The sequence below is a fragment of the Glycine max genome, chromosome 15 (assembly GCF_000004515.6).
Source record: "Glycine max cultivar Williams 82 chromosome 15, Glycine_max_v4.0, whole genome shotgun sequence".
Classification (NCBI taxonomy): Eukaryota; Viridiplantae; Streptophyta; class Magnoliopsida; order Fabales; family Fabaceae; genus Glycine; species Glycine max.
The window spans coordinates 26,411,448-26,429,119 of NC_038251.2; the positions used below are offsets into that span (position 1 = coordinate 26,411,448).

Genomic DNA, 17,672 nt, shown 5'->3' on the forward strand with positions numbered 1-17,672 from the left:
TAATTGGATGTGATCGAAATGTTGTTCCTTGTGTCAAGTTTGGTCCCTATTAATGAAATTCATTTGTTATTAAAAAATAAATAAATAAGTAATCAATACACATTAAGGTCAAGTCAATAACCAATTGGGAATGGCAGATCATTCACGTAAGGGTTGAATATGGGACCTACTTCAGGAGAAATTTATAAAATTATTGTATAACTTCATGTACATGTTAACACAAATTTTATTTCACCGGAAAAATCCGCAGAAAAACCCAAGCAGGCCAAATGTGTTAAAAACAATGTCACTTTGCATTCCAATTATGTAAATGGATCTGAACCTGCGACCTAACATTATTAATAAAAATAAATTTTATGGATTATTTAAATTTAACTATATATTTATAAAATCATTCATTTAATAATATTATTTTTCATAAAGTATATTTTAATAATTAAATTAAATAAAAAATAAAAATAAAATATACCTATATACATAATAATTTATTTCTTAATTTCTATTCTTAATTATTAATTAAACAATTATTATGAATTCTTTTAAACTTAATTATATATTTATGAAATCGTTACATATATTATTATTATTATTATTATTACTATTATTGTTGTTATTATTTATAAAATCTATTTTAAAGCAACATTAAATAATTTAAAAAAATAAGTTGGCATAAGCAGTAATATAATGTTTAATGATGTCACTTAATATTAAATTTATTAAAATTTAATTATTAAAACCATCTAATAATAATTTAATTATATATTAAATACAATGTGTCCATTAAATTCCTTTACATCCTATGAAGAACTATTATAAAAATTGAGTTTCGATCAATTATTGTGAAGACATTTAAGTCTCCTTTACTATATAAAATAGATACAGATAGATTAATTTAAATACAATTGTGTAATAAGTGTCGCTTGATTTTTACCAGGAAAAGTCATTGCAATTTCCAAGTGAAACATTCCAAGAAAAACGTCATTGCTAGTATATTTTTAATTGCTACTGTATTATATATAATATCTTGATTTTATTAAAATAATATTATATTTATTGTTTATAAATAAAAGATTTGACCTACGCATAGTAATAAAGATAGCTAGTTATTTATATCACGAAGCATGCGTAATCTAGTTTGAAGTCAAATACAATGGTAAATACTTAATTATTTTGGTTCAAGTGAGGATATAATAATTTGTTCTTAAAAGATAAAAAATTTAAATGTAATCTTTAATTATTTCAATTACAATGGTAAATACTTATTTTGGTTCAAGTGTAAGGCAATAATAATTTGGTCCTTAAAAGATAAAAAATTTAAATTTAAACTATAATTGTGCAAAAAATATGATAAATTGGTCTGACAATTGAATTTATAAAATTATTTTATCTTCAAGTTCTAAATTTGTAAAATAACAATAATCGTTCAAGAAGGGATGTTGAATATTATGTTAATCAAAGATATTTTAAAAACATTTATCACAGGTTTAAACAACTATGTGTGTGTGTGTGTGTGTTGAGTTGTCCATAGAAAGGAAACAAGTTTTGATAAAGCTAAGTTTAATCGTCCAGTAACCATGTAAAATAGAGTTCTAAAACAATTTTTCAAACAAGCACTTGATATTAGAAGAGTGATAGAAAGCGCTAAGAGAACCCAGTAAAGGGTTCACTCAAATAGAGTTACGTCCAGATCTCCTTTGCACAACTGTAAAGGATTCTACTAATCAAAAACTTGATTACAAAATAAGTATTTTGTCCTACCACTCTTGGCTATACAAATATCCTTCTAGCCACTTCTGGTAGTATCTTAGACTCTCCCCTGAATCTAAGAAAACTCAAGTATTGTTTAACACTAAGTCACTCCTAACTTTCACAAACATTAGATTGAATTAATACAAGTATTCAATAACACTCAATGAGTGGATAAACAATAAAGCTCAAGAACAATGTAACTTTGCTTAGCAAAGGATAAATAGTGAAACTTAAATAAATCGTCCAACGATTTCTGCAAAGTGTTGCTTCAAAGATATTCTCGTTTTCCTTTTATAGACTTTAGTGAAGAATCCGTTATGAGATTAGTGCTTAGTCCTTGAAATGATTGTTGTCTCACACTAGGAGAAAAGGCTACATGGCATGCTTTGATTTGAGACGAGAGAAATAAAGGTACAAACAGTAGCATGTGCTCTTTGTCCTCAACGAAAATGACATCTAAAGAATATTTTGTGTAAACCTTCTATTATCTTCTATTATGTCATTTTCTTAAATTCAAATGTTAGCAATTCAAAATAAACAGAGACACAATAAATTTTTATGAGTGAGAACATGTGTACTCCCCTTTTTGATCATCACAGCCTTTTTGAACTGCATTAATTATGAAGATAGTATATACAAAACTTATACCAACTGGGCACGAGTGTTGATTATACCCAGTGTATAACATTGGTTAATATGACGAATGGATACTCATGGTTTTAGCGTGTTGGGCCTTGGTTAATAGTTAACAGAATATTTCCCTCTTTGAGTGTGGGCTATATATGTAGATAACAATTAAGTCCTTCAGTAAAGTTGATCCTATCCACTTGTAATAAACTTATTAATTCATCAACAATTTATACTCTTTGTTAATCATCCAAATATATGATAGGTGTGAAAATGGACGTCCAAACCTAACAATCTCCCCATTTTTATGATGATAAACAGTATAAATCTTGACTAACATAAAAACACAATTGGGATTATAATAGTGTAAAATAACATGATTGTATGAGATGTGCAATGCACTTAAACTCCCTCTGAGTTCAATATACCATGATGATGATATATATGTATAAATAAAAAGCTAAAACATGCTAGCATGTATTTGTATGGCAGCGGAAAACAATACTAAATACTCCAAAAACTATTTTTTTTATTTATTAAGATCTTTTTCTTATAATCAAAATTCCTTCTTGTCCCCCTTTTGTCATAAGCAAAAAGACAATGGGTTTGAAGAGAAAAATAATGATGAACATCATAATCAGTCTTAAAGTTGAAGTGGTAGTAGAGGTTGAGTAGGTGGAGGTGGAGGTGTTGGTTCATTGGACGGTGGTGTTGGCTCAAGTGTTGGATGTACATGTGTAGGTGAGGGTACAAGTGCAACAACAACTCCTGGCATACTCATCTGAGCTTGTTGAAGATTCTAAAGAAGAATAACACCTCTATTGGAAAATTGGGTAGTCATTACTAGAAAATAAACTTTTAACATTGGTTATTTAGGACTTTCAACATCGGTTATTAACCGATGTTGAAAGTATTATCGTTAACATCGGTTTTTGAAAACTCATGTTAACGTAAAATTACAACATCAGTTATTTAAATAACCGATGTTATATAATAAGAATTATAAAAAAAAGTGAAGCATGTTCATATCAACGTTGGCAGTTAACATCGATTTTCTAAAAAATCGATGTTGTTAGTATAGGTTAACATCAGTTTTCTAAAAACCAATGTTAACATTGGCAGTTAGCATCGGTTTTTTAGAAAACCGATGTTGCTAGTGTATGTTAACGTCAATTTTTTAGAAAACCGATGTTGTTAGTTTAAGTTAACATCAGTTTTTTTTAAAAAAATCGATGTTAACTGTCATTAACTAAATCATTTTTTGGAAAACCGATGTTGTTATTGTAAGTTAACATCGGTTTTTTTAAAAAAATCGATGTTGTTTTGAGGATTTTTTTTAATATGTTGTATGTTTTTTCAATAACCCCAAAATTAACCTGCAAAGTTTAAAAGCAGACCACACAACATATAATTTTGATTCTGTTTTGAAACAATTTTTACCAAAAATTTGATGAAAAATTTATTAATTACTATGAATTAAAAGAATATTTAATGTTAAGAATACATGAATTGTAAAAAATGTAAACTAAGTAAACTACAATTAAAAAAGTGAAGATTCTGGTAAACTAAGTAAACCACAACAAAACATTCAAGGTTGTTATATTCAACCCTAGTGGCCAACAAACCAGTTTCTACCTCTGTGTCATTCATGCTACTTCCAACACTATCATTTGGTTTGCTAACAGTGATGGCCCCATCTCAGATTCTGGTAAAACGTTTCTATCTTTCAAAGGGACCACAATTCTTGATGAAGATGGCAACACCAAATGGTCAACACCATCACTGAAATCACAAGTGAGCAGGCTTGTGCTGCCTGAGATAGGAAACCTTGTGTTACTTGATAAGTCCAATGGTTCTCTCTGAGAGACTTTCCAAAACCCAACAGACACAATTGTTGTTAGACAGCGTTTACCCGTTGGAGCATCTTTGTCAAGTGCAACATCCAATTCAGACTTCTCAACTAGAAACTACAAGCTCACAATAACTTCTTATGATGCAATGCTACAACGATATGGACAGACATACTGGAAGCTTTCAACGGACACAAAAGTCTACAAGAAATCAAATGACATGATGGAATACATGGCCTAATTCCCATCTGATAGAATGTTTGGGGCATAGACCTTGAACCAATTATGATTTTATCTTATAATTCCCATCTAACTATATGGCCTAAAAGGGTGGGACAATCAAAGGAAAGATAACAAGCTAAGCAGCATTCCCAATGTCCTATTATATATTATTTTTCCCATATTTAATTACATGCTACAAAGTATAGAATTAATCTAGCTTCTAATTTATTAGGCCTTGCATATAACCTAGAGCCTACTTTGGCAGAATCCCTAATTCTCTTTGCCATCCATCTAATATAGGTGAAATACTTGTTCATCGTACAACTATTCCACTTCACAAGAGGAAAAGGGACTTTGGTGCAGTAACACTTTGTTTATGTCCTGTCGATGCAAGACTAATTTATCAAATAGTTAAAGCATTCAAGGAAACAAAACCAAATACTTAAAAAATTGGACAAATTAAGAGAAAGGAATTAGAATCCTATACATGATGATTTTCAAGAATGGCTCCAATATGTGTACAAAATGTTGCTCTGGACAGTCCTGGAAGAACTTCACAAGCTTCAGAATTGCATCCTTATAGTGCTTGTTCAACCTTCCTATTATCATTGTCGTGGGCTAAACAAACACCAATAGCCTCCCTATAGAAGTCTCTTACAGGGAGTATTCTCTGTCTGCAAACTTAAAATAACTTCACAGACCTAATTACACAACCTACTATCTGATTTTATAAAATGTATTTGGTTATTATTCACTTTGTAATTTTTAGTAAAATTGAATAATAACCCTTCTTGAGAATGTTGTTCAATACAGAAAAACCAAAAGTCATGTGAGCTAGATGGCAGAAACAATTGATGAGGATGCTCAGAGTATAAATAATCCCTTTTTATTAGAATTGTTTAAAGAAGGAAATAGCAGTGGGGTAATGCTAGATCTTGACAAGGGAACTTGGAATGTTGTTAAAATGGAAGGTACACTAGGAGATATACACACAGTTATTTCTACTCAATTAAAGCTATGTCCTATTTACACTTTCTCCCCGAGTTTCTATTAAATGGCCAAAGTATATATGATACACCATTAGATGGAATCTGCATCAATAAGCAAAAAATGACCTCATTCATCACTTGAAATGGTTTCTACTAGGTTTTGATTTATAGATTTCAAGTCTAAAAATATAGGAAATAGATCTAATTATGCAGTTAGTTGATATCAAAATCAGATTATGCAGATCTGATTTGATTCTCCTTTATTTTCCTACCTTGGCAACATCAACTCAAACAAAAAAGATGGAAGCAAATAGATCCTATACAAAATCCAAAAAGGAACAAAACTGATATTTTTCTTCAATAATTTAAATACTTAAAAATTAAATACCTCTTAAGTTTATTGAAAGTAGGCGAGCATTATATCAAGGGATACCCTGCAGATATTCATAATCAAAACTGGTGTAAGCATAACAATAATATCTAATCCTTCTAATGTACTCAAGTACAGTTTCAATCAATTGTTAATCAATACATGCAGGAAGGTCAATCATGCACAAGCAAGCATATGAACTAATATCATCATAGAGATATCAATAGCATCTTAAACGCAAATAATTAAACAAGCCAAACCCATATTCCTTAGTCTGATCCAAAATTCACATTTTTTTTTTTTGCTTTTAGAACATTCTAATCCAAATCTGAAAATCATGAACAGACTAGTCATGCATTGGATATTCAAAGTGAAAGAAAATTGTCATCCTTAGCAGTTCAGAACTCTGACCCAATGAAAACATCTCAGTTGGGTTATCTCACGGTCAAAACTGGTAAAGAGAAGGGTAGGAGAAGAAAAAGGAAGAGTCTTGGTGTCAAATTAGCAGCATTGTGTGAAGTTTCAAGTAGTCAAGGAAGAAGTGGTTCAACAATTCCAAAGAGGGTTGCTACATCCTTTCCTTACTCAAGGTTTAGTAAATCACTAGAAGCCACTATCAATAACAGTTATCTCTGGGAGTTACAATGTTACATTGTTTGAATTGTTACAGCTATCAAAAGTTGAAGAGAAAATCATACAAAACTTACAGAATCAAAAATGTCAAATGGAACAATGAACTCGCGAACCCACAAACTCACCAACCCACCAACCAGGAGCCAAGACTATGGCTAAAACCTATGAAACAACGAACTCACTAACCCGATGTTAACATTCTAAAGGGAGAAAGGTTTGAGCACCCACGTACCTAAATCACGGCAGTGACAAACCCGAACTCGTGGAGCCGCACACAAACCTTAATGGCAGGTTGAGTGGCATAGCGAGGAGGAGACGACGAGATGGGGGAGACAGGTCTTTCAAGCCTGAGCAATGAGCAAGAAAGGGAGAAAGGGTTTTGGTAACTGATCGCGCGGGGGGGAGGATTTTGGGGTTTTAACTTATGGATAACACAATATCGGTTTTTCAATAACCGATGTTAACATTCTAAAGTTAACATCAGTTTTTTTTAAACTGATGTTGATTAACTCAACTTATTTACGAAAATGCCACCGTCCTTTTCTTAACATCAGTTTTTTAAAAAACCGATATTAATGTTGTGATGTTATATTAATAAATTGTAGTAGTGAGTTATCGCATTTTGCATGGAAATAAACTGCTTGTTTTCTTATCTTTGGCATTCAGTAATGTTTCCATGGCTTGACCAATCATGTCTTGCACCTGATCTTTGGTGATAGTAGTGGGGGATGCATAGTTCAAGGGGGCAGGTCATGAGCTTGTGGAGTAGACAACAACAACATCAGGTTCACCCTTCTTTCTTGATGTAACTTCATTTGAGGTTGTGAATTGCTTGGACACATGTTTCTTGTCTTAAAGGGACAACCTCATCAGCTACGACTACATTGGATGCTTCTGGAGTTTCATCCATGACACCAGTGTTAATAAGATCATTAATGACCCCACGCACAATGGTATCGTCCACAACTTTAGCAAAAGCTTCAGCTTGGGTGGGGGCAACTTTGTCCTTCATCAAAGCAGCAATCAATTCTTCTTTTTCTTGAGCCTTCTTCTCCTACTAAGCATCATGGAGCTTAGTCACATTATATACCATATGTTTTTCACTCATCTTAAAAAGATTATAAGTCCCTTCATATTGAATAGTGGGAAGACATAGAAGGCGTTGGATGAATTAGTAGTTGTCAACATCCTTTGTGAAACACACACAAGCATCATCAAAGTGATACTTCCTGACTAGGCTTAAAACTTGAATCATGTTGAAACACTCTTCTACCCCAAGATACATACACTTGTAATATTTTCTAAATATGTTCATAGCGGAATTTAATTAAAAGGATGTATCGAATTTTTTTATAAAAAAAAACACTTATTTCTCTATAAGAGTATTACATGCCAAATATTTATAAACTTAAAGAAAACAAATCAATAAATAACATAACTCCATGTTAAAAAAAGTTGGCGCTCCAAAGTTCATGCAAACCATATTAAATAAAATATGGTGAAAAACTACTCATTAATTTAATCCTTAGATAAATGAATAAAATTTGTGTCCCAATGTTACATTGTTTCAAAGCATCCATAACCCTAAAATTAATAGTAGTATAAAGAGGAGACCTAAACCTCTCATGTAGCATCATCATCATAACCTTACTGAGACTCACCTGTAAGGGTGATATTCAGCCCAAACACAAAAAAGACAAACAAATAGAGAGTGAAAAAAATTGTATTCCACAACACAAGCATGCCACATCCAAATCAAACATTTCATACACAAATTCACACATGAAATGCAATGTAGGTTAAACTCGTATGCATGTGGTACCATTTTGAAAACACTATGAATGCAACCAGAGAATCCATGTAGTCGATAAATTGCCACACAATGGGTCACCCAACACTATCACTCTCACCGAGATGACATAGCTAGTGGCGCATTAGGGTGTGTTAAGACTTTTGGCAAGCATACCAATTGTCATTGTAGGTTTCACATTTATAAAATAGTTCATCTTCTGAGGGACTTGAGTTACTTAATTCATTCGCATAAAGGTTATCAATTTAATAATTATGTAAAAATTCAATCAAATGTCATTTGGTTTTGGTTTAACTAACTGGAAGTAAAAGAATAGTAAAAATAACATATTTACGAAAATAACATAATTAATGAAAATTCAGAACTAACAAAAATATGGAAATAATGAAATTCAGTGCGTCGGAAATACAAAAATTATGGAAATGAATTAAATTAATTCAAGAAAACATAGGATTGGACTTCATCGTTCATACCCTTAGTATCTTAATAAGATTAACAAGTATAAATCATTTTCTAACATTACTGATGCACACATAATTATCCCAAGCCGATTCCTCGCACTTGGAACCTAAGAACATTTACTAAATATTGATCTCTCACATATACAGTAAATATTCCAACATTACAATTATATTCTTGTGCTTTTTACAATCAAAACATTATGATCTATTCCTAGCAATGTAACGTAAAGATAGTAAAATCATTCAGTTCAAATTCTAAAATTATGGTGAGTATGAGACCTACTTCATGAGAAATTTATAAAATTATTGCATAACTAGAGACCTATATACATGTTAACACAAATTTTATTTCTTCTGAAAAATCCGTTTAAAAACCAATGCAGGCCAAATGTGTTAAAAACAATGTCACTTTGAATTCCAATAATGTAAATGGATCTGAATCGGAGTCCTAACACTATTAATCAATTATTAATCAATATAAATTGTATTAATTATTTATATTTAACTAAATATTTATGAAATCATTAATTTAATAATACTATTGTTCTTAAAGCATATTTTAATAACTAAATTAAAGAAAAAATAAAATAAAATATACATATATAAATAATAATTTATTTCTTAATTTCTATTCTTAATTATTAATTAAACAATTATTATGAATTCTTTTGAATTTAATTATATATTTATGAAATCGTCACATTTATTATAATTATTATTATTATTATTATTCATAAAATATAATTTAAAGCAACATTAAATAATTTTAAAAAAATAAATTAGCATAAGCAGTAATATAATATTTAACAATATCACTTAATATTAAATTTATTAAAATTAATTAATATTTAATTCTTAAAAACATATAATAAGAATTTAATTTTTTTTAAAATACAATGTGTCCTTTAAATTACTTTACATACTATGAAGAGCTATTATAAAAATTATCTTTCGATCAATTATTGTCAAGACTTAAGTCTCCTTCACTATACAAAATAGATACCGATAGATTACTTTAAAAATAATTTTGTGTAATAAGTGTCGCTTGACTGTTACCAGTAAAAGTCATTGCAATTTCCAAGTGAAGCATCCCAAGAAAAATGTCACCGCTAGTATATTTTTAATTGCTACTGTATTATATATAATATCTTGATTTATTAAAATAATATTATATTTATTGTTTATAAATACAAGATTTGACCTACACGTAGTAATAATGATATCTAGTTATTTATATCACGTAGCAAGCGTAGTCTAGTTTGAAGAAGTCAAATACAAGGATAAATATTTTGGTTTAAGTGTGAGATTATAATAATTTTGTCTAAATTTAATCTCTAATTGTGTAAGAAGTGTGAAAGATTAATTCGATCATTAAATTTGTAATATTATTTTGTCATTAAATTATAAGTTTGTGAAATAACAATAATCACATTAGAATGGAGGTTGAATAGTGTGTTAATTAAAGATAATAACTTTTAAAGCGTTTATCACATGTTCAAACAGCTATGTGTGTCTAAATATATGTTGAGTCATTCACGGCAAGAAAACGAGCCAAGTTTAATCATCCAGTAATCATCCAGTAACTATGTAAAATAGAATTTTAACACAGTTTTTCAAATAAATACTAATGTTTAGAGACGTAGAAACACTTTTTATTAGTTTATTCAAACAAAACTACTTCCGGTTCTCTTTTGCACAATAGTAAAAGGTTTAATTCACTAATCAAAAACTTGATTACAAAACAAATATTTTGTCCTATCACTCTTGGCTATACAAGTATTCTTCTAACCACTTCTTACACTATCTTAGACTCCCTTAAATATAAGAAAACTCAAGTATTGTTTAACACTAAGTAACTATTGACTTTCACAAATAATAGTTTGAATGAATATAAGTATATATGAGACTCATACCAATTGGAGTGTTGATTATGATGAATTCTTTTGAATTTAATTATATATTTATGAAATCATTACATTTATTATTATTATTATTATTATTATTATTATTATTATTATTATTATTATTATTATTCATAAAATATATTTTAAAGCAACATTAAATAATTTTAAAAAAATAAATTAGCATCATAAGTAATATAATATTTAACAATATCACTTAATATTAAATTTATTAAAATTAATTAATATTTAATTCTTAAAAACATATAATAAATTTAATTTTTTTTAAATACAATGTGTCCTTTAAATTTCTTTACATACTATGAAGAGCTATTATAAAAATTGTTTTTCGATCAATTATTGTCAAGACTTAAGTCTCCTTTACTATACAAAATAGATGCCGATAGATTACTTTAAAAATAATTTTGTGTAATAAGTGTCGCTTGACTGTTATCAGTGTCATTGCAATTTCCAAGTGAAGCATTCCAAGAAAAACGTCATCGCTAGTATATTTTTAATTGCTACTGTATTATATATAATATCTTGATTTATTAAAATAATATTATATTTATTGTTTATAAATAAAAGATTTGACCTACACGTAGTAATAATGATATCTAGTTATTTATATCACGAAGCAAGCATAGTCTAGTTTGAAGAAGTCAAATACAAGGATAAATATTTTGGTTTAAGTGTGAGATTATAATAATTTTGTCCCTAAAAGATAAAAAACAAATTAATTTCTAATTGTGTAAGAAGTGTGATAGATTGATTCGGTCATTAAATTTATGATATCATTTTGTCATTAAGTTGTAAGTTTGTGAAATAACAATAATCACACTAGAATGAAGGTTGAGTAGTGTATTAATCAAAGATAATGACTTTTAAAACGTTTATCACATGTTCAAAGAGCTATATGTGTCTAAATATATGTTGAGTCATTCACCGAAAGAAAATGAGTTAAGTTTAATCATCCCAGTAACTATGTAAAATAGAATTTTAAAACAGTTTTTCAAATAAACACTAATGTTTAATAAAATCATTAAGGAGAGATGTAAAAACACTTGATTTATATTAGTTCATTCAAACAGAACTACTTCTGATTCTCTTTTGCACAATAGTAAAAGGTTTCACTAATAAAAAATTTGATTACAAAACAAGTATTTTGTCCTATCACTCTTGGCCATACAAATATTCTTCTAACTACTTCTGACACTATTTTAGACTCCCTTGAATATAAGAAAATCCAAGTATTGTTTAATACTAAGTCACTCTTGACTTTCACAAATAGTAGTTTGAATGAATATAAATATATGAGACTCATACCAATTGGACGCGAGTGTTGATTATACCCAATGTATAACATTGGTTAATATGACGAATCGACACTCATGGTTTAGCACATTGGGTGTTGGTTAATAGTTAACAGAATATTTCCCTTTCTGAGGGTGAACGATATATGTAGATAACAGTTAAGTCCGTTACTAAAGTTGATCATGTGTACTTGTCATAAACTCATTAATTTATCAACAATTTATACTCTTTGTTAATCATCAAAATTTAAGGTAGGTGTTAAAATGGTAGTCCAGACCTAGCTTGAAAGACTAATCTAACAATAAGTTATATTTTTTTAGGATCAATTTGACATTAAGTTATAAATTTTATGACTGATTTGTTAATAAATTATCCCCCCAAACTAATATGTTGTAGTTTTTGCACATTCTAGAACTAGATATTATTTTTCATCTTTCAGATACCAATGCATCATTATCTCATACATTGAGCAACCAATGTATCATTGTTTTACATTCTTTGAAAATATATTATATTTTATAAATAATTAAATGCACGTTATTAAAAAGAAAAAGAATTAACAACAAGAATTTACGCCATTCCAATAACTTATTTAAATTTTAATCAAATCTGGTGTATTATTTATAAAATTATTAAATTTAAGTTTTCTAAGAATTAACATCTTACCTTTAATATATTTATTTTTAAAATTAAAGATTAAAAATTAAATTAAATATGATAAAAATAATTTCTAATATTTTTTATTAAATATATTTTGAATAATTTTGATATTTTGTAAAACGTAATATGTTAAGTATTTTTTTATCTTTTTCCTTAGCAATTTTTGTCTAACCTTGAATTGTGTTCCTTACAAATTTGTTTTTAAGAGATTTTTTTTTTTAAAAAAAACATAATGTTTATGTTATCATTTGTTCTTAATCAACCTTTTTTTTAAAAAAATATATATTTTATAAGACGATAATTAGATCTATGAAACAGTTCGCAAAAAGATTTTTGTGAAACACAAATCAACGTCCTTTACAAATATGTTTTGATCAACATGAAGAGAGATTAGACATCTAAATTTTATCACCAAGGATGTTACAAATGGTATCAGAGCAAACCTCTCTTCTAATACAGTGTCTGATTTCAGGATGAACCACAAAGAAGTCTGTGGGCATGTAACACCCCGATCAAATCACACCAAAATGAGAGAGATTCAAAGGTTACACAATCATGGGACTGTCCAACTAAAAATGGCTTAAAGAAATTAATTAGTAGTTTTTTTACGCACAATCTTATAATAAAATTTAAGAAATTATTATTTTACTTCTTAGATGATAAGATTATAAATAAAATTTACATATTAAAAATATTAAATATCTTTTCATATTATTTAATATTTATTAGTTAACTTATTACTTACTCTTATCCAACATTTTTAATCACAATAGTTATTTATAGGATTTTGCACTTCAACCAACAAAATCAATTACTCAATTGTTTTCCTGTTAAAATTGCAAGTATTTTTCCAATTATGTTTTTAGTTTGAAACAAATCACATCTCCCATTTCACATTTATCTTCCTAATTAACTATCACGTAGTGCTCTCTCTTTCTCTCTCTAACTAACCTATTTTCTATTGATTTACCCATTTATCTCTTACTACTCATTTTCCTATTGGTTGAAACCTTTTGCTCTCCAAGTCAACCTTCATTTTTCCAAGTCAACCTTTATGTTCTTTATTGAAGCATTTATTTCCTTTATTATTTAACTTTATCAATAAATATATGTAAAATAATTAATGAGAATAAGGGTAAAAATAGACAAAGAAAAATTAATATTGTCTTGAACTTTGAAGGCCACATAAATAGAAACAAACTTTTGTTAAAAATTTGACACTTAAAAAGTAATAGAGGGAGTAACTTATAAGATATCTAGCTTATGAGTTAATTTTACCAAAACAAAACGTTAGTCTCAATTCACTTCATCAAATCTAAGAAAACCGCATTGCTGTTTGCAATTTTTTTTTATTAAATATGTTTTTCTCAATTAAATTTAGATAATTTTTCTTTAGGGTTTTCTAAACTAAATATTAGTCTTTGAATTAAATATTTTTGTTTTTCTTAAATATATTTTTCTCAATTAAATTTTGATCATTTTTATTTTTGGTTCTCTAAACTAAAAATTGCTTTTTTAGTCTATGAATTTGGAACAATGATGTTTTTGGTTTGTTGTTGTTGATTATTCATGTGGCTAATGCCACCTATGTTAGCAATGACATGTAATTAAAAATTGATGTGGAAATTCATTTTTTAAATTTTTTGACTAAAAAATATTTTTAGTCCCTCAATTTCAGCCTAAGTTTCTTTCAATTTTTCAAATTTAAAAGTGATGTTTTAATTTCTCAAGTTTAAAGTGTGTTTTTCAACTTTCTAATGAAAATATTAAGACTAACAATTTTAGAAACATAATTTATGATAATATTAAACTCTCAAAATATAGATTAATGACTAATGTTTTTAAATCTGTTATATGGAGGTTTTAAAACTCAAAATTCAATAAAACAAAACAAATATGAAATGAGAGCAACTCACTATCATCTTCCATTCCTTTTAGCCTCTTCATCATTCCTACCTCAATAACCTCCATCACACATCCTTGTGTTGTCTCTTCTCATCATCATGTTTACTCTACTTTCCTCTTTTTCTTTTACTAGCTCTTCCGTTTTCCTTTTTTGGCATGGGTGGTTGCTGCCATGATGACATGACCTGTTCTCATCTTATTCTCGTTTCTCTATCTCTTGTTTTTTTTATCTCTTACTCACTCTTTCTTCATCTCTCCTACTCATTATCTTTTACTCTCCTTCCCTTACTCTTAGGTATAACAATAAAATTGAACTTGTGGGTACCTGTTTGATCCCACACCGATTCTAATAGGAAAAATTCACTTCAACTGGATCACTGTTTGGTTCAAATTTTCTTTGACTAAGGAAGTAGGGTCGAGGTCGGGTTTGAGTATGACACTCTCCGCCCTCATACTCGATCCACTATGTGTGTATATATATATATATATATATATATATATATATATATATATATATATATATATATATATATATATATATATATATATATATATATTTAATAGACACAATTTTTTAAAAAATGTGAGATGAGTTCCCCACATGTTTTCCTGAATTTGATAAAACTCAATAGAAATGAAGTTGAGTTTCATTTTTTGTCCCTATCCTCTAACAAATCAAACAGAGCCTGTCCCACCTTTTTGATGGGACGGAGATGGGAATAGTCAACCCACCATGTTGCCATTCCTACTTGCTCCTTTACATGTTGCCATGGATGGAGTTTTTGGCTTGCATTTTGTTTTGGAACTAAGGTATGACAACTTGTGGCTAGAATATGCAAACACAATGTTTGATTTTGCTTTATTAGATTTTGACAGTTTAAAATCATCACAACATACATTTGAAAACATTATTTTTAATATAAATTTTAGGAGTTTAAAATTGTCAAAAATCTTATCTCTAAAACTGACAAAAAACAGGTTATTAGTCACGTAACAATTTTTTTAATGACATATTTGAAGACTAAAATGAGTTATTTCCAAATTAGTGAAATAAAGAACCCATTTTAAATTTGGGGGACTAAAATCACCACTCTCTGACATGACAATCTCACATATATATTTTTTGAAAAACTTCCGAAAAGATTATCTATCCCATAATTATTCTAAACCAAACACGCTTAACTATAAAATTTCTAAGTGATGAGTTACCAAAAAGTAGATGAATCTTGTTAATATAAATAATAGAATAATTCAACAAATAATTGTAAAATTAATATAATTAAAAAAATTATAACTTTGAGGGATAGTATAATATTAACAATTGCCAAGTTAACTATCATACATATAAGAACATAAGAACGCAAAATAGATCCTGCGATTTTTTCAAATAAAATTGAGAAGATAAAAAGATTTTTAAATTGAATAAAAAAATAAAATAAAATTTCAAATAAAATAATAAATATAAAAAAACTAATAACTTATAAACTAACTTATTTTTCATAAATTACTTCGAGCTAATAAACTACTGAAATAAATTTGTATATCAAACATATCGATAGAAATTATAAACTGATCATGACAATTTTTAACTTTCTCAATAACCTTTCCAAACATATTGAAGTTTTTCTTTAAAAGCCAATAGTTGGGGGAATATCAAGTGCTGTCAGTTCCTTCAATGCCCTAATATCGCAGATCGCAAATATATAAACATCAAATAGTCCTCAGCCTTGCAATAATCTATACTAACTTTAAATGGAAAACAAAATCAATGAAGCTGAGATTAAAACAAACTATACCGTAGTCTGTAAGTAGTTATGCAATGCAATTGCATTGGCAAAATCTCAATATGTACAATTACCATGCAATTGCAATTTCCAATGGCTACTCTTAACATATATGCAGTCTGTTGCTTCAGCCACGACAAAATCAGAATAACACCTTTCAATATTTCGTTGCAATTGGGTTTTCAGCAAAGACAATATAGCAGCTTCTGCTCCATAGAGAGCTATGACGAATCATAATAGAAGAAACTGATTTTGCTTTGGACCAGTATTATGTGTGCAACGATGGCAGTTAAATTTCCATTATACAAATACAATCATGCACATTTTTTCACATGTCACCTCTGCAACCAACTAACTATCAAGCAGTGGAGAACAACACCATTCAACATTCCAATGAAATTGCGTTTTAAAAATAGAAAGAAAAAGGAAGCAAAATAAAAATCAAAGGCAGTAAAATAAAAACTACCATCACAGTTTCACATTAATAGCCAAAAAAATAGAATAATAAAATAGGGTTATGGAAACGCTCTACAGTGATCATTCTGTGTAACCACATGACCAAAGCTACAACCTTCCCACATCGCTCGTGACATTCTAGAAAACCAAAACCAAAACAAAAATCTCGAGTCGGAGGTTGGCATCGACCTTAAAATCCAAGCTTGGTGCGGCGCCAGTGCCTGCGCTTAGCATTGTACCTGATCACACATAAAATTAGAACAATCGAGTGAGGCAAAGTGGCAAAATTTGCGAAACGCAGCATTTTTAAGAAGTTTGTAGAACAGTTAATAATTAGGGTTTCGGGAACCTGATGGTATTGTCGGTTCTCATGCGGATCCAGTAAGGGATGGGCCTGTTCTGCCTCATCTTCTTGGCGAGTTTCTTCTTGATCCTGAAGGTCTTGTGGGAAGGCTACACAAACATCAATACGCTAAGTGTCAGAATAGAATGACGGAGAATAATTCCGATAAGCAAAGATGGTAAACGAATGGAGAATCTTTCTTACCATTTTCGCCGCCGATTGTTGAACACGCCTTAGCAGAGTAGCAGGTAGAACAGCTACTCAATGAAACCCTGATTCTACCATTTTAGAGAGACACAGTCATTCCATTATTGGGCCGGGTTCTACTCTTTCGGTTGGATCTTGCCCCATCGAACCTGGGAAATATTGAGGAGTACTGCTATTGGTACAACACTTTTCCTAATGGCACTACTCACGTAGCTGCACTTTAGTCGTATTTCAAAAGTGTCCTTGAAAAATTGCACAATCAAATCATGTTTTCATTGTGCGAGTGGGGGCTGAAAAAAAATGGAAATGTAACACCCCATTTTTTAAAATAAATTAAAAAGGATTTAATTTAAAAATAAATAGAGTTTTAAAAAAATAATAAAAATTTTGT

At 29.1% G+C, this 17,672-nt stretch overlaps 1 protein-coding gene across 1 annotated transcript; it reads right to left on the bottom strand.

Annotated features, from left to right (window-relative positions):
* Positions 1-16,731: 16,731 nt before the first annotated feature.
* LOC100818289 (60S ribosomal protein L39) lies at positions 16,732-17,409 on the bottom strand. The gene is made up of 3 exons (XM_003546558.5): positions 17,279-17,409; positions 17,081-17,184; positions 16,732-16,970 (listed from the first exon to the last, which is right to left on the bottom strand). The coding sequence occupies exons 1-3, from the start codon at positions 17,279-17,281 to the stop codon at positions 16,922-16,924; spliced, it is 156 nt and encodes a 51-aa protein (XP_003546606.1). The 5' UTR covers positions 17,282-17,409; the 3' UTR covers positions 16,732-16,921.
* Positions 17,410-17,672: the final 263 nt, after the last annotated feature.

Coding starts and splice junctions, on each gene's coding strand:
- LOC100818289 (XM_003546558.5), bottom strand. Junction 16,971..17,080: donor AGAACCGACAATACCATCAG/GTTCCCGAAACC, acceptor ATGTGTGATCAG/GTACAATGCTAAGCGCAGGC.